This window comes from Trichomycterus rosablanca, chromosome 6, assembly GCF_030014385.1.
Source record: "Trichomycterus rosablanca isolate fTriRos1 chromosome 6, fTriRos1.hap1, whole genome shotgun sequence".
Taxonomy (NCBI): domain Eukaryota; kingdom Metazoa; phylum Chordata; class Actinopteri; order Siluriformes; family Trichomycteridae; genus Trichomycterus; species Trichomycterus rosablanca.
In genome coordinates, this window is record NC_085993.1 from 1444192 (window position 1) to 1467500 (window position 23309).

Consider the following 23309-nt stretch of genomic DNA (forward strand, 5'->3'; position numbering starts at 1 on the left):
AAAATACGGAGGGGTCACTAATGAGAAAAAATATGTGAGGAGCAAAATCTGTACCCACGGTTTAGTAACTCGTACTCTCAGTTTATAATCTGTACCCACAGGTTTGTAAACCATATCCACTGATCTGGAAACTGTACCCATGGATCTGTAAACTGTACCCACTGTACCCACGGATTTGTTAACTGTACCCACTGATCTGTAAACTGTACCCACGGATTTATAAACTGTACACACAGATTTGTTAACTGTACCCACAATTTAGCAAAACTGTACCCACGGAACTGTTAACTGTACCCACGGGTTTGTAAATCGTACTCTCAGATGTAAAATTCGTGCCCTTCATAAACAGCTGCTTCTTCTAATATTTCAGAGCATCGCGTGACCCCATACGTACGTATAAAACCCTAATACTCCATTATACCTGTATTTATATTTATTATTGCTTACATATTTATTAACGTTAGTCCACTATAACCATTATGCCAACCCTAGAATTGGTGACACAGTGGGTACAGTTTACAAACCCGTGGGTACAGATTATAAACTGAGAGTACGGGTTACTTAACCGCGGGTCCAGATTTTGCTCTTCACATATTTTTTCTCATTAGTGGCCACCAAGATGTTTCGTAAAAAGGAATGTTATTCATTCGTATGTTGCTTCTCTCCAGACGCTAAGCCAGAGCTGCTTTTAATGTTGGTGCCTAATTTGGATCCTTCCCATGATCCCGTAGTCGCACCCGTGGTTGCTGTACAGCACCAGAGTGAGAGACGTTGACGGGCCACTGTCTTATCCACGCTGCTGAAGTCAAATTCTCTTTGAACCACATTTCAAAGCATTTCATGCGCCTCATCAAACGTTACTCGCTACGCCTGCGGGCGACGCTTCATAAGCATAACTGCTTCTCTTGCTAGTCCAGTTGCTAGCATTGTACCGCTCTTGTTCCTTGGAGAACAGCCGGTAAACAAAGGTGGCGTTCTTAACTGCCACGGTCACCTTCTCGAGTGTTAGGTTTCGAGTTTTTTCTATGTGTGGCAGCCTTCTGTGTTCTTGGATTTTAAGGTGGACCGAGTAGCTGGCGGAGCTGCACCCACCTGTTTTGTTTCCTTTCTGAGTCTCTTTGTTTTTGAGTTTTATGCAGTGCAGTGTAGTGTTTCCACTTCAGTAATTCAGTCGCCTGTTGTTCCATATTTGAGTTTCACTTCAGGCTGCGGTTTCGGTTTGGTATTGTTTTATTTTCCCCCATTTTTCTCCCAAATCTGGTCGTATCCAATCGCCTCGATCGTATCTCACCTCAGCTGCTGACAAAGGAGCTCCGTGACAGCCACAAACCCCCTACAATATGTATGTGCTACTATATGTACGACCGCTTCTTTTCACCTGCACCGGGTGGGGGATCCGTATGGAGATCCGTATCACGCACAGAGAGTCACGCACCGATCTCCATGATTCCTTGTCTCATTATGCAGACGCCATCAATAGGTTTTCCTTTACCCACCCTGTGGACGAGCCAATCAACATCCGTGTAGGCACCCGGCCTGTGGATAGCAGAGCTGAGATTCGAACTGCGCCACCCGAACACCTATCCTTATAGTTTACACCGATTAGGCATAACATTATGACCACCTTCCTAATATTGTGTTGGTCCCCTTTTGCAGCCCCAGACGCAACAAACTGTGATGCTCTGTGTATTCTGACACCTTTCTATCAGAACCAGCATGAACTTGGAGCAATTTGAGCTACAGGAGCTCGTCTGTTGGATCGGACCACACGGGCCAGCCTTCGCTCCCCACGTGCATCAGTGAGCCTCGGCCATCCATGACCCTGACGCCGGTTTACCACTGTTCCTTCCTTGCACCACTTTTGATAGATACTGACCACTGCAGACCGGGACACACTCCACAAGAGCTGCAGTTTTGGAGATGCTCTGACCCGGTCGTCTAGCCATCACAATCTGGCCCTCAGATCCTCACGCTCGCCCATTCTTCCTGCTTCTAACATCAACTTTGAGGATAAAATGTCACTCGCTGCCTAATATATCCCCCCCACTAACAGGTGCCGTGATGAAGAGATAATCAGTGTTATTCACTTTACCTGTCAGTGGTCATAATGTTATGCCTGCTCGGTGTATATACAAAATACAAAAAATGTTCCTAGTCTTAAGGTACGTTAATGATCACAACTCAAGCTGACCTTGTTTGTTGTCGTCTCTTCCCTGATGCCAAGCAAATGACATGGCGGTATAGCGGTCTGGACCACAAATCAGATGTGTTCCTCCTCTATCTCTAGTAGGAACGATGATCTGGAAAACAAAAATGGAGCGCAGCGTTTCACGGTGGCGAAGAAAAGTGCTCAATTCCCATCGCTTCACTTCTAATTTGCTTAAAGTCAAACTTTGCTCGACTTTGTTGCGTCGCCAATGTTCGCGCCGCCTCCTGTCGACGGAAATCGCAGCTCTAATTAAATATAAATGACGGTCGATTACTTTGCCGCATCACCTGGCATCGCTGCCAGACTAAACGCGCCGTTACCCTTAGATGAATTCCGCAGGCGCCTTTTTTACTGATAATACACCCCTTTTCCCCCCCACCCAGTTTGGACATATTCATCAATAACTGTCTGTATCACTCGCTATGATGGTTTTACTGGCTCGTCAAGAGTCACACTGGTTATTTATTCACTGATTTATTTTTTAATGCCCCAATTTATTCGAACCCTGGACAAAACAATGGAAATTATTCGACAAATGACCTTCATTTTATTAGTCAACAGTCGTTAACGTGACTGAACGAATATATGAATATTATTATACACCATACAAGCATCTCTCACCGAATCTGCACGTCTGGCAGCGTTCGGGTTCCATCTCTACGATCTAAGTGTACGTCTACAGGTTAGCATGCGCACCAGGGGGTTTTGGGGGCAGCAGATGTTCCTGTCCCGGCCCTAATTGGCCCTCGTGATGTTCAGCTCCCTCCCGTCTGCAGTTCCTTTGAACAGCCTGATATGGGGCGGCCATAATTAACACTAAAACCCATTAACTGGTGCACCGCCGGACCTGAAACCCATTGCTCCTGCTTATTAAGCTGTCCGTGATATCACCGCATAATTGATTCGTTTCCAGCGACCTCCCAAAAGGCCAGACGCAGGCCAGACGCAGGCCAGACGCAGGCCAGACGCAGGCCAGACGCTGGCCAGACGCTGGCCAGACTCCGAGAGCGGCTTTTTCACCAGATTGTCTTTGTGCACGCCTAAAGTTTTTTTACCTGGCCTGAAATGCGCCACACAGTCCCGTCAGACTTGATTTGTTGCCTCCGCCGGGTAAAATATGCGACATTTCGGACGGCGAGAGCATCCGCGGATCCCCCGCAGGCCGTGGATCAAAGCAATTAGTTCACGCTAGCTTGCTGCGTAAAGCCGTAACAGAAGCAAATGAGTTGTTTTTTGTTGGCCTTTATGCTGAAGTGCTTCGGCGGGGGGATTAAATCACGCCACGGATTCCTGCAAATCACACAGAATAACACACCACCCCGGCGTAGCGCTCGCTGCCCAGATGTCATTACGGCAGCGCCATGAGAGAGTCATTTGCATATCCAAATAACGTGACCATACAAGGGACGATCGGGTACAAATATTTGATACCGACTTGCTTTTATGGTGTTATTATGTGTGTTTTTCACGACACTTATTAAAATTTGCTTATTTTAGAACCTTTGTGTTGTTTATTTGTTTTTCTTACCCTGTTTTACAATGAACAAGCCTAAAAATCCTCAGAAGATCTCAGACAAGTCAGGAATGTCTTGAAAGATCATGGAACAGTGGTCTCTTCGCCACCGTTGAGGATGGATCCCCAAACTGTCATTTTATCCTGAAAGGAAAATTGATTAGAGGTTAGTCCACATTTAAGAAAGCGTCACACCTCAGTCTGAAGCCTGAATGTTGATAGTTGCATTTACATTTTTGAGTGTCGTCGTCCGTGGAGTTCACCCAGCTTCCATGTGTGCGACGTCCGTGATTGTTGGCTTTCTCCGCAATTACGTCACATCTCGTCTAAAATAAAATAATAATAATAATAATAATAATATAATAAAAATATAATAAAAATATAATAATAATAATAATATAATAATAATATAATAATAATAACAATATAATAATTATAATATACTACTACTACACCTAATTATTATAATAATAATAATAATAATAAAAATATAATAATAATAATAATAAAAAATATATATATAAAAATAATAATATAATAATAATAACAGCAACAACAATGTAATAGTAATAATATATTAATAATGATATATAAAAAACATTAATATACAGTATAACTATTACTAATAATAATGATTATTATTATTACTACTACTATTATAAAATAATAATTTTAATAATAATAATAATAATGTCATTACTATTACAATAATAATAAAAAAATTACAATATTATAATAATGATAATAACAATGTAATAATTATAACAATTAATAATACTAATAGGGATATAATAATAATATGCAACTACTGCTAATAATTATTAATTAATTATTTTATTATTATTAATATTATAACAATATAATAACAATAACAACAATGATATAATTTAACACTACTACTACCAATAATAATAACAATATAATATTAATTATAATATTAATAATAATATTAATAATATTAATATATAATATTCTGATACTGTTGTAATAATAATTTAATAATGTAATAATCTAACACTAGTGCTACTAATACTAATAATAATGCTAATGAAGGTGGTTTTGTGTTTGAAGTCTCTTTAATGACAGTGATTATCTTTCTTTGTTCCCTCTCTCGCTAATGTCTCAGTCCTCCCACATGCCACGTCGTGCCAGTGCTGTTTCATCGTGGCATTTGGGCAGATCGATATCTTTTTATGTAGAGCCCAGCACTTATCGATCACCATTAACCTCTAATTAATGCGGACGGGGCCGCCGGCCCTCTGTAGTCACCGGAAGTAAATACAAGCACCGATCTGCAAATCCTAGATGAAGTGTTTTAATGAGGGGGTCTGGGTGCTGTCCTTCACTGACTGTAATGTCTAATACAGCTGCAAACCAGGTATCAAACACCAGTTGAGTTTAAGGTGTTAGGTTTATACATACGTCTTCAGCTATCACTATAATCAAAACTGCAGTTACAGTCTGTGTGGACTTTGGTATGTTCTCCTCATGGCTGTATGCCAGGTACTTTTATTATCTCCCACATATTCTAACAAAATATGCTGGCTAGAGGACCGGCGACTTTACATGCTGCCCTGTCTGCTGCCCGGTATTTTTGGAATGCGCTCCAAATTCACTATGAACCTGACCAGAATGGAGCGGTCACTGGTGAGGGTCGTGGTGGTTGCAGGTTCCCTGAAATCACTAGATGCAATTCGCAGACAGTACACCGCTCCATCACGGGGCCGCTGTTTATGCCAGAGCCCTCTAGAGGTCACTTTATTTTAATACCAGTTATTTTTGAAGTGGGACGTCCAGCAAGCTCACGCACAAGTGTCCAAATAGTTCCGGCCATGTGGTGTGTGTTCACAATTCCATTTTATTTTACGTCTCAGCTCTCATATTTTCATTCTCTCGTCGTCCAGAGTCTGTGATAACTTGTCTGTATGGATACCATCCTGCTCGGGTTGCCAGACGTTCGCTATGGCAAAGTGAGCGTTATTCGAGGCGTCTTGGATCCTTCGGGTTCATTTTTTCTCCCAAACCTGCTTCTATTTTCATCTCATTTCATGAAAAATTCATCACCCCCTTTTAATCCTGTCTGTTGCTGTGTATTGAAATGTAGTTTAATAAGTAGTTTAACTGCTAAGTAGATTAATAAGTAGTTCTAGAAAGCGTTTAGTTCCAGTTGTTGGTGCTAAAGGTGGCGCAACCAGTTATTTCATTCAAATAATGACTTTTTCAAAATAGTGATCGTTTTGCTCCAATTAGGGCTGGTCGATATGACTAAAAAACTCATATCGCGATATGTGATACAATACGATATGTTGAAAACCTAAATAATGTATAATTTTAAAGTATGTGTACTTATCGAACTCTATATGTTAGATTTAAAATAATAATAATAATAAACATAAGACAACTGAACATCCAGCATACAGCTTTTAACTTAAGTAACAAAAATACATTGATAATAAAAATATATCGATATTTACGATGTACCGCCCAGCTCTAGCTTCAGCCTCAGAGCGTCTGGTTCTGAGATACGACACCCTGGTTATACGACGAACCTTCAGCTAATTCACGTCTAGGTTACGTCACCATCGTGTCAGATATGACTGACTACACGATGCCTTCTCATCCCCCACATCCAGGTTCTAATTCATCTCACCGGCGGCTCTTCTAACCTCACGTCCGGTTAGTTTTATGCTCCTGACCCGAGCTCAGGTGTTGGCGGGGCAGTAAAGGGACGCTATCCGTCTCCGGCTCGGAATCATTGATTTTCGGCAGGCGTCACACCCTCGGGGAAACGGCTTTCTCTTCTATCTGGGTCACTCGTTTAGATATCGCACATTTTTCTAGGAGACCAAATGATGCGGTCGGTCGGAGGTAGAAACCTTCCACTGTGGAAATACACTGTCTACATTTATAATGTGTGTGTGTGTGTTTGGTGTGAGTTCAAATCTCAACTCTGCTTACAACTGGCGGGTCGCCTACACGAACAATGATTGGCTGGTCTGAGGGTGGGCGGGCTGTATAGATTCCTCATAATCGCTGCAGTTATGCCCTCTGCCGGCTGATCGATGGTGCTGCACAGAGACGGGGGATAATGGAGATCAGTGCAGGTGAAAAGAAGCGGTTGGTACTGCACACGTGTCGGAGGGGGCGTGTGTTAGTCAAGACTCTCCTCGGTCATGAGTGGAGGTCTGCAACAGCAGAGGGGAAATACAATCGGGGAATTGGATACGACTAAATTGGCTTAAAGACTTTGAACCATGACTGTGGGGATTTGGGCCCATTCAGTCAAAATATGAGAGCATTTGTACAGCTGGGCGCTGATGTCTGTGCTCTGCTTCATTCCAGAGCTACAGTGTATCACAAAAGTGAGTACACCCCTCACATTTCTGCAGATATTTAAGTATATCTTTTCATGGGACAACACTGACAAAATGACACTTTGACACAATGAAAAGTAGTCTGTGTGCAGCTTATATAACAGTGTAAATTTATTCTTCCCTCAAAATAACTCAAAATACAGCCATTAATGTCTAAACCACCGGCAACAAAAGTGAGTACACCCCTAAGAGACTACACCCCTAAATGTCCAAATTGAGCACTGCTTGTCATTTTCCCTCCAAAATGTCATGTGATTTGTTAGTGTTACTAGGTCTCAGGTGTGCATAGGGAGCAGGTGTGTTCAATTTAGTAGTACAGCTCTCACACTCTCTCATACTGGTCACTGAAAGTTCCAACATGGCACCTCATGGCAAAGAACTCTCTGAGGATCTTAAAAGACGAATTGTTGCGCTACATGAAGATGGCCAAGGCTACAAGAAGATTGCCAACACCCTGAAACTGAGCTGCAGCACAGTGGCCAAGATCATCCAGCGTTTTAAAAGAGCAGGGTCCACTCAGAACAGACCTCGCGTTGGTCGTCCAAAGAAGCTGAGTGCACGTGCTCAGCGTCACATCCAACTGCTGTCTTTGAAAGATAGGCGCAGGAGTGCTGTCAGCATTGCTGCAGAGATTGAAAAGGTGGGGGGTCAGCCTGTCAGTGCTCAGACCATACGCCGCACACTACATCAAATTGGTCTGCATGGCTGTCACCCCAGAAGGAAGCCTCTTCTGAAGTCTCTACACAAGAAAGCCCGCAAACGGTTTGCTGAAGACATGTCAACAAAGGACATGGATTACTGGAACCATGTCCTATGGTCTGATGAGACCAAGATTAATTTGTTTGGTTCAGATGGTCTCAAGCATGTGTGGCGGCAATCAGGTGAGGAGTACAAAGATAAGTGTGTCATGCCTACAGTCAAGCATGGTGGTGGGAATGCCATGGTCTGGGGCTGCATGAGTGCAGCAGGTGTTGGGGAGTTACATTTCATTGAGGGACACATGAACTCCAATATGTACTGTGAAATACTGAGCAGAGCATGATCCCCTCCCTCCGGAAACTGGGTCGCAGGGCAGTGTTCCAGCATGATAATGACCCCAAACACACCTCTAAGACGACCACTGCTTTATTGAAGAGGCTGAGGGTAAAGGTGATGGACTGGCCAAGCATGTCTCCAGACCTAAACCCAATAGAACATCTTTGGGGCATCCTCAAGCGGAAGGTGGAGGAGCGCAAAGTCTCGAATATCCGCCAGCTCCGTGATGTCGTCATGGAGGAGTGGAAAAGCATTCCAGTGGCAACCTGTGAAGCTCTGGTAAACTCCATGCCCAGGAGAGTTAAGGCAGTTCTGGGAAATAATGGTGGCCACACAAAATATTGACACTTCAGGAACTTTCACTAAGGGGTGTACTCACTTTTGTTGCCGGTGGTTTAGACATTAATGGCTGTATCTTGAGTTATTTTGAGGGAAGAATAAATTTACACTGTTATATAAGCTGCACACAGACTACTTTTCATTGTGTCAAAGTGTCATTTTGTCAGTGTTGTCCCATGAAAAGATATACTTAAATATCTGCAGAAATGTGAGGGGTGTACTCACTTTTGTGATACACTGTACCTTTACAAAAGACGACTTAAAATTGTAACTGAATAAATTTTTTGAATCATTGAGGGTTAAGGGCCTCGCTCAGGGGCCCAACAATGGCAACATGGTGGTGTTGGGACTTGAACTGGCAACCCTCTGATTACTAATCCAATACCTTAACTGCTGAGCTGCAACTGCACTACAACATTTACATTTATGACATTTATTAAATGCTATAATTAAAAGCGACTCAGCATGACAAAATACAATTTAAGCTATTGAGGGTGAAGGGCCTCGCTTAGGGGCCCAACAATGGCAACCATTAAGTAACCGTTGCCCTACAGCTTTTGCATTTATGGCATTCAGCAGACGCTTTTATAGAAAATGACTTACAGTTGTAACTGAGGAAATTTTTTCAACGATTGAGGGTTAAGGGCCTTACTCAGGGGCCCAACAATGGCAACATGGTGGTGTTGGGACTTGAACTGGCAACCCTCTGATTACTAATCCAGTACCTTAACTGCTGAGCTACAACATTTACATTTATGACTTTTATTGGATGCTATAATTAAAAGCAACTCAGTGTGACTGAATACAATTTAAGCTATTGAGGGTTAAGGGCCTTGCTCAGGGGCCCAACAGTGGCAGTGTGGGGCTTGAACCAACAGCCTTCTGATTACCAGTCCAGTACTTTAACCACTGAGCTACCAACTTAACTAAGTAAATTTTTTAAGCAATTGAGTGTTTAAGGGCCTCGCTCAGGGGCCCAGCAATGGCAACATGGTGGTTTTTGGGCTTGAACTGGCAACCTTCTGATTATTAGTCCATTACCTTAACTGCTGAGCTACAACATTTACATTTATGGCATTTATTAGACTTCATAATCCAAAGTGACTTACAGTTGTGACTTAAAGCAGTTTAAGCAATTGAGTGTTTAAGGGCCTCGCTCAGGGGCCCAACAGTGGCAACCTTGAACCAACAACCTTCTGATTACCAGTCCAGTACCTTAACCACTGAGCTACCAACTTAACTAAGTACATTTTTTGAACGATTGAGGGTAAAGGGCCTTGCTCAGGGGCCCAACAATGGCAATGTGGTGGTTTTGGGGCTTGAACCGGCAACCTTCTGAATGCTAATCCAGTGTCTAAACCACTGAGCTACCTGTGCACTACAACATTTACATTTATGGCATTTAGCAGATGTTTTTATTCTAAGCGACTTACAGTTGTGATTGAATACAGTTCAAGCAAGTGAGGGTTAAGGGCCTCGCTCAGGGGCCCGACAGCAGGCACCTCAGTAGGAGAATTTAGACATGCCTTGTGTAGAGATGAGTCTGCAGTCTGAAAGGCACCTGCTCAGTCGAGCGTCCCGTGCACTTCAGGTCAAGAGCTTGATGTGAAGCACCCTCCTGAGTCACCAGGGCGGCTCGCCGAGGGTGCGTGGAGTGCCGTATCGTAATCCGGGGGTTACAGGGTGAGATTTAGCGAGCGTGACCCGTTCACTGAAGAGCCTCTCAGAACGACGGTCCTCTGATGGTCCTCCGCGCCCTTTTATTTAGCTCGGATCACGCTGTACCGTACGGTGTGTGCGGCGCGAGAGAAAATAGAAAACAGCGCTGGTACGGAGGGATGACGAGAGGACCACGGTCTCCATGGAGACGCCTGAGATTTACACCGCGTTCCGGTTTGTTCTGCCGTCCTGAGCGGCACCGGCGGAGCACATTTTTAATGATTAAGGGCTAAGGGCCTCGCTCAGGGGCCCAACAGTGGCAACCACAACATCTGCCGTACAGAGTTTACATTTATGGCATTTATTAGACACTATAATCCAAAGCAATTTACAGTTGTTACTGAGGACTTTTTTTGAACGATTAAGGGTTAAGGGCCTTGTTTAGGGGCCCAACAGAGGCAATGTGGTGGTGTTGGGAGTTGAACAAACAACCTTTTGATTACTAATCCAGTACCTTAACCACTGAGCTACAACATTTACATTTATGACATTTATTAGACACTATAGACAGCTAAAGCAATTGAGGGTTAAGGGCCTCGCTCAAGGGCCCAACAGTGGCAGTGTGGCAGGGGTGGGGCTTGAACAAACACCCTTCTGATTACCAGTCCAGTACCTTAACCACTGAGCTACTAACTTCCCTACAATACATTTATGACATTTATTGGACGCTATAATTAAAAAGCGATTTACAGTTGAGGATTAAGGGCCCAACAGTGGCAGTGTGGCAGGGAGGGGCTTGAACCAACAACCTTCTGATTACCAATCTATTCAGTACTTTAACTACTGAGCTACCAACATCCCTACAATATTTACATTTATAAATCTATAAAAGCAGACACTTATATAGAAAGTGACAGTTGTAACTGAATACAATTCAAGCAATTGGGTGTTAAGGGCCTCGATCAGGGGCCAAACAGTGGCAACCACAACCTCTGCCCTACAGCATTTACATTTATGGCATTTATTAGACGCTATAATCCAAAGCAACTTATAGTTGTAACTGGGTACTTTTTTTGAACAATTAAGGGTTAAGGGCCTTACTCAGGGACCCAACAGATGCAATGTGGTGGTGGGGCTTGAACCAACAACCTTCTGATTACCAGTGCATTCAGTACTTTAACCTCTGAGCTACCAGCTTTCTATAATATTTACATTTATGGCATTTAGCCGACACCTTTATAGAAAACGACTTACAGTTGAAACTAAGTAAATTTTTTGAAAGATTGAGGTCTAAGGGTCTCACTCAGGGGCCCAACAGTGGCATTGTGGCAGGGTGGGGCTAGAACTGGCAACCTTCTGATTGCTAATCCATTACTGCTGAGCTACCTTTGCACTACAACCTTTACATTAATGGCATTTATTAAACGCTATAATCCAAAGCGACTTACAGTTGTGACTGAATTCAGTTCAAGCAATTGAATGTTAAGGGCCTCGCTCAGGGGCCCAACAGATGCACTGTGGTAGTGGGGCTTGAACCAACAACCTTCTGATTACCAGTCCAGGACCTTAACCACTGAGCTACCAACTTCCTTACAATATTTACATTTATGTCATTTAGCCGACACCTTTATAGAAAACGACTTACAGTTGTAACTCTGTAATTTTTTTAATGATTGAGGGTTAAGGGCCTCGCTCAGGGGCCCAACAATGGCAACATGGTGGTGTTGGGACTTGAACTGGCAGCCTTCTGATTACTAGTCCAGAACCTAACTGCTGAGGTACAACATTTACATTTATGGCATTTGTTAGACTTTATAATCCAAAGCAGCTTACAGTTCTTAGAACTTAGAGTTCTTTTTTTGAATGATTGAGGGTTAAGGGCCTCGCTCAGGGGCCCAACAGTGGCAGTGTGGCGGGGTGCCATGCACTGCTCTACAGCGACACATCTGGTAGAGACGCGTGTCTGCAAGGAACACTAGCGGGTCCAACCGGTCGCCAGGAGTCAGAATGGACTTAATAATACTTAATAATAACAATAAGCGATGAGAGATTAATTTTGGGGCTAACAGAACGTCACCGTGAGTTAGCGGCGGTGTGGCGCGGCGGCGTGGCGCAGCGGCGGGACAGAAGTGGTTTAAATGCTAATTTGGCGGGAGATCAGTCTCTCTGTCTCACACCGCGTGGCATCACGATGAACGAGGGATGAGCGTGTCCAAAGCCCCCGAGTAAACATCAAATGATTGTTTTAGCTCCGGCGCGACCGCTTCAAACCGAGCGTGACCGCCGAACCGATGCTGGGTAAACACACGCTGGAGTGTGTGTGGTGCGCTCACAGGGGGCGGGTAACGGTCCACCGGAGAGCGGTCGAGCGGGTGAAGGATGCCCATGCAGAGAGAAAAACAGGGCAAGATACGGGCAAAGATCACACATAATACTGCCTATATACTGATTATAATAATCTATATCTATGTATATATACAGCGGTACCTTTAAACTGGACGTCAGTTATGGGAGTGGTGTTGAGTTTTAAAGACGTTGAGTTTCAAGGTATTTTCTCCCATAAGGATGTTTGGGAAACCTGTTAATGCGTCCATGGTCCCGTGGAGCTGCAGATATTTTAGTCTCATGTAAAATAATGAGGTTGTTTTTGACACTTAAACACTGAAAATAACACAAATATAATATAAACACACTGAAATACAATTACTAACAGTTAAACATCAATAAAAATACAATAAAAGCTGCACTTTAGTTTTACTTCTTTATTGTTTCCTGATGCTTCTTAATGGTGGAGATGCTCGATGTTGGAATACCGTATTCCCTTCAGCACCGGCGCATTCACATGAGAAGTGACAAAATCGCTTCTGCACCGCTGTGCCGTTATTTCCTATGAAGTGTGACGGCGGTCCACAAAACTTAGCGTGACTTACTGTAGTAAAACAGCGAGTGAGGAATGTGATTAGTGGAGGAACTTATGAGCAGTAATAATGAAGAGAAGTTTAGTGCTCCTGTCTCCTTCTTTTACTACATTAAACCACGTTAAGCTTTATTTTCAACCAGAAGCGTTTTAGACTCTGGGAGAAGCTGATTCTGATTCTCACCATTTCTCAGAAGCTGGAGCTGTAACACAAGTTTAAAAGTGAAACAGGGAGGAGAATCCAGATAAACACAGATACATGTGGAGCTGTAACCCTGGATCTGACGCTTATTCCACACTGATGCAGATTCAGATCAGATTCACACGCTGATCAGGTTTTACCGCTCAAGCCGAGCGCTGAACCAAGCAGCGGTCACTCGGACGTCGAGTTTAAGGTCCAAATTTCTCGATGAAGGGCGTCGAGTTACTTACAAACTTTTATCCAAAGCGACTTACAGTACTGTGACAGTATATTGTGTAAGCAATTAAGTGTTAAGGGCCTTCTTCAAGGGCCCAACAGTGACAACCACTGTCAATGAGGCTTGAACCAGCGACCTTCTGATTACTAGTCCAGTACCTTAACCACTAGGCTACACCTGCTTAATAATGTTATTGATAAATGTAAATAAAATATTTATCTATCTATCTATCTATCTATCTATCTATCTATCTATCTATCTATCTATCTATCTATCTATCTATCTATTAGTCTGTCTGTCTATCTATCTGTCTGTCTCTGTCTGTCTGTCTCTGTCTATTTATCTGTCTGTCTATCTGTCTATCTTTTTTTCTGTCTGTCTGTCTGTCTGTCTGTCTGTCTCTATCTATAGAAACAGAAGCTCCTCACTCGCCCCCTGATGGCTGGCGCAGCTGCAGGCGTCTAATTTTAATCCTGTTTAATATTTAATCTGGTGTCATTTAGGGCAGCAGGGGGTACATGACATTTTTCGGTTAATCACCTACGCCGGACAGAGGGGGGGTGTGTGTGGCTGATTCGGTGTTCAACGTTCCCTCTGATGGATCATGCGCTCGCCAGGCCGGGTTCGAGCCTTCCTCCGAGCGCAGCCATTAGCGCTACAGCTCTGGATAATGGATAATGAAATACGAGCAGTGAGGGAGAGGATCCAGGAGGACGTGGAGTTAAGTGATTCTTGGATAATGAAGAACGATAAAAAAAATGACGTCATGGGGTGGAAAGAGGCTAGCTCGCTGCTGCTGGGATCTGAGGATCTGGGGTTGATCGGCTAGTGGCTAAAACAGCTTAGTCTCACCGTCAGTGCTCTCTCTGTGCAGGTCCCAAGCAGGAGGGTGGTGTCAGGAAGGGCTCGCTAGCCAAAAGAAGAAAAAACTAGTAGAAGGGTCGATTTTTTGGCTTTGAGTTTCTTATTTTCGGAGATCATTTTAGAAATAAGGCTCTCGGGTGGCGCAGTGCCCTTTAAACCCAGCTTAGCGTATTTCCTTGTGAAATAGGTGTGACCACGTTCGAAAACTTAGCAACTGAACTGTGATTAAACCTTGTAGTTTAGCTGTAGCTAAATGTTTAGCATGAATCAATATTTCAAATGAATTGACGATGTACAGCAGTACCCTAAAGACGTTGAGTTTCGAGGTATTTTTCCCCATAAAGATGTTTGGGAAACCTGTTAATGCGTCCATGGTCCCGTGGAGCTGCAGATATTTTAGTCTCATGTAAAATAATGAGGTTGTTTTTGACACTTAAACACTGAAAATAACACAAATATAATATAAACACACTGAAATACAATTACTAACAGTTACACATCAATAAAAATACAATAAAAGCTGCACTTTAGTTTTACTTCTTTATTGTTTCCTGACGCTTCTTAATGCTGGAGATGCTTGATGGAATACCGTATTCCCTTCAGCACCGGCGCATTCACATGAGAAGTGATAAAACCGCTTTTGCGCCGCTGTGCCGTTATTTCCTATGAAGTGTGACGGCGGTGCACAAAACTTAGCGTGACGTACTGTAGTAAAACAGCGAGTGAGGAATGTGATTAGTGGAGGAACTTATGAGCAGTAATAATGAAGAGAAGTTTAGTGCTCCTGTCTCCTTCTTTTACTACATTAAACCACGTTAAGCTTTATTTTCAACCAGAAGCGTTTTAGACTCTGGGAGAAGCTGATTCTGATTCTCACCATTTCTCAGAAGCTGGAGCTGTAACACAAGTTTAAAAGTGAAACAGGGAGGAGAATCCAGATAAACACAGATACATGTGGAGCTGTAACCCTGGATCTGCACCTTATTCCACACTGATGCAGATTCAGATCAGATTTACATACTGGTGACGTTTTACCGCTCAAGCCGAGCGCCGAACAAAGCGACAGTCAAACACACGCCGAGTTTCAGAGATTTCGAGTTTAGGGGACGTCAAGTTACAAGGTTACTGTATGGCAAAACGTCTCTAATATAAACAAAGCTTTAAACCAAGTCGGTTCTCTGAATAGCACCAAGGTTCTAAGAATTTGGAACGAAATCAGTTCAAGAGTTATTCTGGTTGAAAAGCTTCTCTGTCAGTGGGGGGTAACCGAGTTCATGTCGAAGCTTCTGTGACAGACTCAGTAAAGTGAAGAAAACATAAAAAATGTGGATTCTTTTTAAGATCGCTCCACTGAGACGGAGCTTCTGGATCAGACGCTCTCGGTGGGAGCTCACCATCTTCTAAATCTATCTACAGGTCAACTAAAGCTCAGCTCAGTGCATGCTGGGAATCCGTTAGATCGTGATCGCTGCTAAAATGTAATCAGTTTAGTGGGAGACTCAGTTCCATCAGTTTGAGAAACAGCCTGTAAAATAATGAAATAAATAAATAAACGTCCTGCCATGTTGGACACGACGAGCTTCTGCAGAGACCGACGTGTTCTCATCTTTGGAATTTAGTTCATCAGTAATCTCGAGGTTAGACACGTTTTATTTCTAATATACAATCTGTGGAATAAATAATCGCCCCCTTTATAACCTTGTCAATCAGAACCCCTAAGAACCCATGGTTAAAAAAAGAAAAGGTTATAAGATTGCATCCCCTACAGCAGCAGCGCCATCCTACGATACAGGAGGCCTCGTGGCTGTGTACACAATTTGATCGATTTAAAGCTAAGGACCAACGTGGTGGTATTGGGTCTTGAGCTGGCAACCTTCTGATTACTAATCCAGAACCTTAACTGCTGAGCTGCCAGCTTCCCTGCAGTGTTTACATTATGGCATTTATAAGACGCTGTTATCCAAAGCAACTTACAGTTTTTACCAGGGACATAACGATGCACCACAAGACAGTTAAAATCAATTCACATGTGTAACGATTTAAATCGATTTGACATGTATAATGAATCGATATTCACTTTAAACAGCAGAGGGCGCTGGCGCTATTCACCTCGACTGGTGGACGTCACTACAGGGTTGCCAGGTTCGGAATTTTCCAGCCAAATGTATTTATGTGAAGATACTTTCTTTATTTGTATTATTCATTTATTTATAATTTTGGATTTGTTTTGAAATGTCTTTTTATTTTTACATGAAAAGGGAACTGTGCAGCTATGTTTTGCATAGACGAATACAGTATTTATTTTAATTTTTTTAAAGAGAAATATTGAAAGGAAACTAATTTGTCATAATTTGTCAAAACAAAATTTCATTTTGTTTAAAAAATCTGGAAAAAATCGTATTGTGAACCCATTATTGTGAATCGCATCACATCATGGGTAGTGTGTATCGTTACATCCCTTAACTGAATATAATTTAAGAAATTGAGGGTTAAAGGCCTTGCTCAGGGGCCCAACTGGCAACCTTCTACTAGTCCGGTAATCGGAAGGTTTTATATATATATATATATATATACAGTATATACTGTATATATACTGTATATATATATATATATATATATATATATATACAGTGTATCACAAAAGTGAGTACACCCCTCACATTTCTGCAGATATTTAAGTATATCTTTTCATGGGACAACACTGACAAAATGACACTTTGACACAATGAAAAGTAGTCTGTGTGCAGCTTATATAACAGTGTAAATTTATTCTTCCCTCAAAATAACTCAATATACAGCCATTAATGTCTAAACCACCGGCAACAAAAGTGAGTACACCCCTTAGTGAAAGTTCCTGAAGTGTCAATATTTTGTGTGGCCACCATTATTTCCCAGAAATGCCTTAACTCTCCTGGGCATGGAGTTTACCAGAGCTTCACAGGTTGCCACTGGAATGCTTTTCCACTCCTCCATGACGACATCACGGAGCTGGCGGATATTCGAGACTTTGCGCTCCTCCACCTTCCGCTTGAGGATGCCCCAAAGATGTTCTATTGGGTTTAGGTCTGGAGACATGCTTGGCCAGTCCATCACCTTTACCCTCAGCCTCTTCAATAAAGCAGTGGTCGTCTTAGAGGTGTGTTTGGGGTCATTATCATGCTGGAACACTGCCCTGCGACCCAGTTTCCGGAGGGAGGGGATCATGCTCTGCTTCAGTATTTCACAGTACATATTGGAGTTCATGTGTCCCTCAATGAAATGTAACTCCCCCCAACACCTGCTGCACTCATGCAGCCCCAGACCATGGCATTCCCACCACCATGCTTGACTGTAGGCATGACACACTTATCTTTGTACTCCTCACCTGATTGCCGCCACACATGCTTGAGACCATCTGAACCAAACAAATTAATCTTGGTCTCATCAGACCATAGGACATGGTTCCAGTAATCCATGTCCTTTGTTGACATGTCTTCAGCAAACTGTTTGCGGGCTTTCTTGTGTAGAGACTTCAGAAGAGGCTTCCTTCTGGGGTGACAGCCATGCAGACCAATTTGATGTAGTGTGCGGCGTATGGTCTGAGCACTGACAGGCTGACCCCCCACCTTTTCAATCTCTGCAGCAATGCTGACAGCACGCCTATCTTTCAAAGACAGCAGTTGGATGTGACGCTGAGCACGTGCACTCAGCTTCTTTGGACGACCAACGCGAGGTCTGTTCTGAGTGGACCCTGCTCTTTTAAAACGCTGGATGATCTTGGCCACTGTGCTGCAGCTCAGTTTCAGGGTGTTGGCAATCTTCTTGTAGCCTTGGCCATCTTCATGTAGCGCAACAATTCGTCTTTTAAGATCCTCAGAGAGTTCTTTGCCATGAGGTGCCATGTTGGAACTTTCAGTGACCAGTATGAGAGAGTGTGAGAGCTGTACTACTAAATTGAACACACCTGCTCCCTATGCACACCTGAGACTTAGTAACACTAACGAGTCACATGCCATTTTGGAGGGAAAATGACAAGCAGTGCTCAATTTGGACATTTAGGGGTGTAGTCTCTTAGGGGTGTACTCACTTTTGTTGCCGGTGGTTTAGACATTAATGCCTGTATATTGAGTTATTTTGAGGGAAGAATAAATTTACACTGTTATATAAGCTGCACACAGACTACTTTTCATTGTGTCAAAGTGTCATTTTGTCAGTGTTGTCCCATGAAAAGATATACTTAAATATCTGCAGAAATGTGAGGGGTGTACTCACTTTTGTGATACACTGTATATATGTGGAACCACCATTTAACAGATTTCGGATCTAACCGACAAAATCTGGAAACCCGAACGTCCGGTCCGATTGTTTAAAATTCCCTTGAGAAGCGTACTGAGACCAGGAGTTCAGTAATCGTCCTCTAGGCGGCGCACGTCTCTCTGTTTACATGAGTGAGAGGCTTTATTTTGTCGGGAGTCTCGCTCTGTTCTCGCCTTTTTCTCTGTGTTTATGCTTCATTATTGTAAGTTCTAGAGCTCAGTTCTGCACCAGCGTTGCTCCAGTCCCCACCAGCAGAGCTCCAGACTCAGAATAATAGAAACTCTAGATTTCTCCCCAGTAGTACAAAACAGCAATTTTAATATTTATTTACAGGTTTTACATGACATGTGTTTGATCAAAATATATATGATCGGTGTGTAAACACCTCACTGTCCCTGCTGGACTGAGAATAGTTCACCAACCAAAAATACATCCAGCCAACAGCGCCCCGTGGGCAGCGTCCTGTGACCACTGATGAAGGTCTAGAAGATGAGCGACTCAAACAGCAGCAATAGATGAGCGATCGTCTCTGACTTTACATCTACAAGGTGGACCGACTAGGTTGGAGTGTCTAATAGAGTGGACAGTGAGTGGACACGGTGTTTAAAAACTCCAGCAGCGCTGCTGTGTCTGATCCACTCATACCAGCACAACACACACTAACACACCACCACCATGTCAGTGTCACTGCAGTGCTGAGAATCATCCACCACCTAAATAACCTGTGGTGGTCCTGTGGGGGTCCTGACCATTGAAGAACAGGGTGAAAGCAGGTTTAAAAAGTATGTAGAGAAACAGATGGACTACAGTCAGTAATTGTAGATAAATGTATAAAAATAATCCACAAGGTCCGTTCCTGTTCTAGTATAGTTGTATCCTGTGCTAGTTCTGTATGGTATGACCTTCTGTAGTCCTGATCTCAACTCCACCAAACCCCTCTGGGTTAAATCGTTTGTCATCTTTTCTGACATCTTTTAAAGACTGTGAACAGTTTTACGGTTGAGCGGTCACTTACTTTAGCCATGTGGTGAGTGTTGGTCAGTGATGAGTTCAGTTACTGTGGCTTTGTTACACAATCTTTAGCGCTAATGTGAAAATAAGTGCCGTTTTCTTCTCGGGCCGTTTAGCGCCGACGCTCCTCAACCGCGAACCGCCTCCACGAACCTGCGGTGCCATTAATTATAAAAGATTACACAAAGAGTGCTTATCAGGCCGACTAATTACCTTCATCTGGACCCTCTCTTTGTTCCCGTATCTTTCGGAAAGGATCTCATTTGGAGCGGTAATTACAGAATATGCTAATTAACACGTCCTGCTTTATTAATAGCTTCGTGTGTTTGGAAACGGAGGGTCGTGATTCTTCCAGGAACCCTGTAAGCAGAGAGGTGGCATAATATAATGTACACAAAATAATGTACACAATATAACTTACACAGTATAACGTACACAATATAACGTACACAATATAACATACATAATATAACTATAACGTACACAATATAACGTACACAATATAACTATAACGTACACAATATAACGTTCACAATATAACACATAATATAACTATAACGTACACAATATAACGTACACAATATAACATACATAATATAACTATAACGTACACAATATAACATACAGAATATAACATACATAATATAACTATAACGTACACAATATAATGTACACAATGCAGCGTACACAATATAACGTACACAATATAACTAACGTACACAAAATAACGTATATAAAATAACATACACAATATAGCGTACACAATATAAATATAACTTACACAATATAATGTACACAATATAAATATAACATACACAATATAACATACACAATATAAATATAACTAACACAATATAAATATAACGTACACAGTATAACGTACACAATATAAATATAACACACAATATAATGTACACAATATAAATATAACACACAATATTAATATAACATACATAATATAACTATAACGTACACAATATAACGTACACAATATAACTATAACGTACACAATATAACGTACACAATATAACATAATATAACTATAACGTACACAATATAACGTACACAATATAACATACATAATATAACTATAACGTACACAATATAACGTACACAATATAACATACATAATATAACTATAACGTACACAATATAATGTACACAATGCAGCGTACACAATATAACGTACACAATATAACTGTAACGTACACAAAATAACGTATATAAAATAACGTACACAATATAAATATAACTTACACAATATAATGTACACAATATAAATATAACATACACAATATAACACACAATATAAATATAACATACACAATATAAATATAACGTACACAGTATAACGTACACAATATAAATATAACACACAATATAACGTACACAATATAAATATAACATACACAGTATAACGTACACAATACAATGTACACAATATAAATATAACATACACTATATAAATATAACGTACACAATATAACTATAACGTACACAAAATAACGTATATAAAATAACGTATATAAAATAACGTATATAAAATAACGTACACAATATAAAGTACACAATATAAATATAACTTACACAATATAACGTACACAATATAACGTATATAAAATAACGTATATAAAATAACGTACACAATATAAAGTACACAATATAAATATAACGTACACAATATAACGTATGTAAAATAACGTATATAAAATAACGTACACAATATAAAGTACACAATATAAATATAACGTACACAATATAAATATAACGTACACAATATAACGTACACAATATAACGTACATAAAATAACGTACATAAAAAACGTACATAAAAACGTACATAAAATAACGTACACAAAATAACGAACACAAAATAACGTACACAACATAACACAATATAACGTACACAAAATAGCGTACACAATATAACTATAACATACACAAAATAACGTACACAATATAACTATAACATACACAAAATATTGTACACAATATAACTATAACACACAAAATATCGTACACAAAATATCGTACACAATATAACGTACACAAAATATCGTTCACAAAATATCTTACACAAAATATCGTACACAATATAACGTATAACAATATAACGTACACAAAATATCGTACACAATATAACGTATAACAATATAACGTACACAAAATATCGTACACAAAATATCATACACAATATAACGTACACAAAATAACGTACACACACTGTCATGGCTGTCGGGATTCCAATCATTTTTTACAAATTCTTGTTTTGGGACTAAATACACTTTGTTTAAATATAACAAAATTCGCTATTCTTCATGTCTTTATAAATCTTGCTCATGCTGGAACAGGAAAAGGACCTTCCCCAAACTGTTGCTGCATATAAAAGTTGGATGCATATAATTTCCTGTGTTTATATAAATGATGTATTAAATAAAGAGTTATATATGAATCGAGTCGCTCTGCACTGGAGTGATTTATGGCCGCCTGTACTGCGCTGCCATCGTTCCATCAATCCATCAGCTCTCTCAGCCGTCCCAGAATGCCTCTGTGCTCGCCTGCCATGTTAACGCCCCTCTGTGTTCTGTGTTCTCCTGCAGTGGGGAAGACGTCCCTGATCACGCGCTTCATGTACGACAGCTTCGACAACACGTATCAGGTGAGAAGCTTTAATTCTCCGTCCTGCTCTCGGTCTCAGAGACCCCGTTACACCTGTGTGTGTGTGTATATTTTACATTTACATTTTCAGCATTTAGCAGACGCTTTTATCCAAAGCGACTTACACAATGAGCGGAACACGATGAGCAATTGAGGGTTAAGGGCCTTGCTTAGGGACCCAACAGCAACAACTTGGTGGTGGCGGGGCTTGAACCAGCAACCTTCTGCTTACTAGTCCAGTACCTTAACCACCGAGCTATCACTGGCCCTACAAGGTATAAAGGTGTACACACACACACACTTACCACAATATATACCACGTTTAACCCGAGGGTTTACACACTGATTCCAGATGAAGAACATCCAGTTCCAGTGCCAGCGATGAAAAACGGCATGAATATTTAGCACTGCAGACCGGCTCGTGTTACCTGATCTCTGATCAATAACTCACCCTTTAAACATTATTCCTTTAAACCGAGCGTGGAGGATCAATAAGCTTCAGATCCAAGCTTATTGATCCACCACGCTCGGTTTAAAGGAATAATGTTTAAATTACTATATTATATCCTGTCCTATAATAATTATAATAATAATAATAATATTAATAATATAATAATAATAATAATAACAATGATAATTATAACAATAATAATAATAATAATAACGATAATAATAATAATGTAATAATAATGATAATAATAATAATGATAATAATAACAATAATAATAATAACAATTATAATAATAATAACAATGATAATAATAATAATGATAATAATTAAAAATAATAATAATAATAAAGATGATGATAATAATAATAATAACAATGATAATAATAATAATAATAATAATAATAACAATAATAATGACTAAAATGTATTAATAACAATAATAATAAAAATAATAAAGATAATAATATTAATAATAATAATAATAACAACAACAACAACAATAATAATAGTAATAATAATGACAATGATAATAATAATCATGACAATGATAATAATAATAACAAT

The 23309-nt window shown here is 40.9% G+C and overlaps 1 protein-coding gene across 2 annotated transcripts in view; it reads left to right on the forward strand.

Annotated features, from left to right (window-relative positions):
- Positions 1-23309, forward strand: part of rab6ba (RAB6B, member RAS oncogene family a) — a 105106-nt gene that overhangs the window by 26962 nt on the left and 54835 nt on the right. For both annotated transcript variants that reach the window (XM_062997229.1, XM_062997230.1), the window contains exon 2: positions 22237-22295. In XM_062997229.1, coding sequence (XP_062853299.1) covers positions 22237-22295 — 59 coding nt within the window. The remainder of the gene's footprint in view (positions 1-22236; positions 22296-23309) is intronic.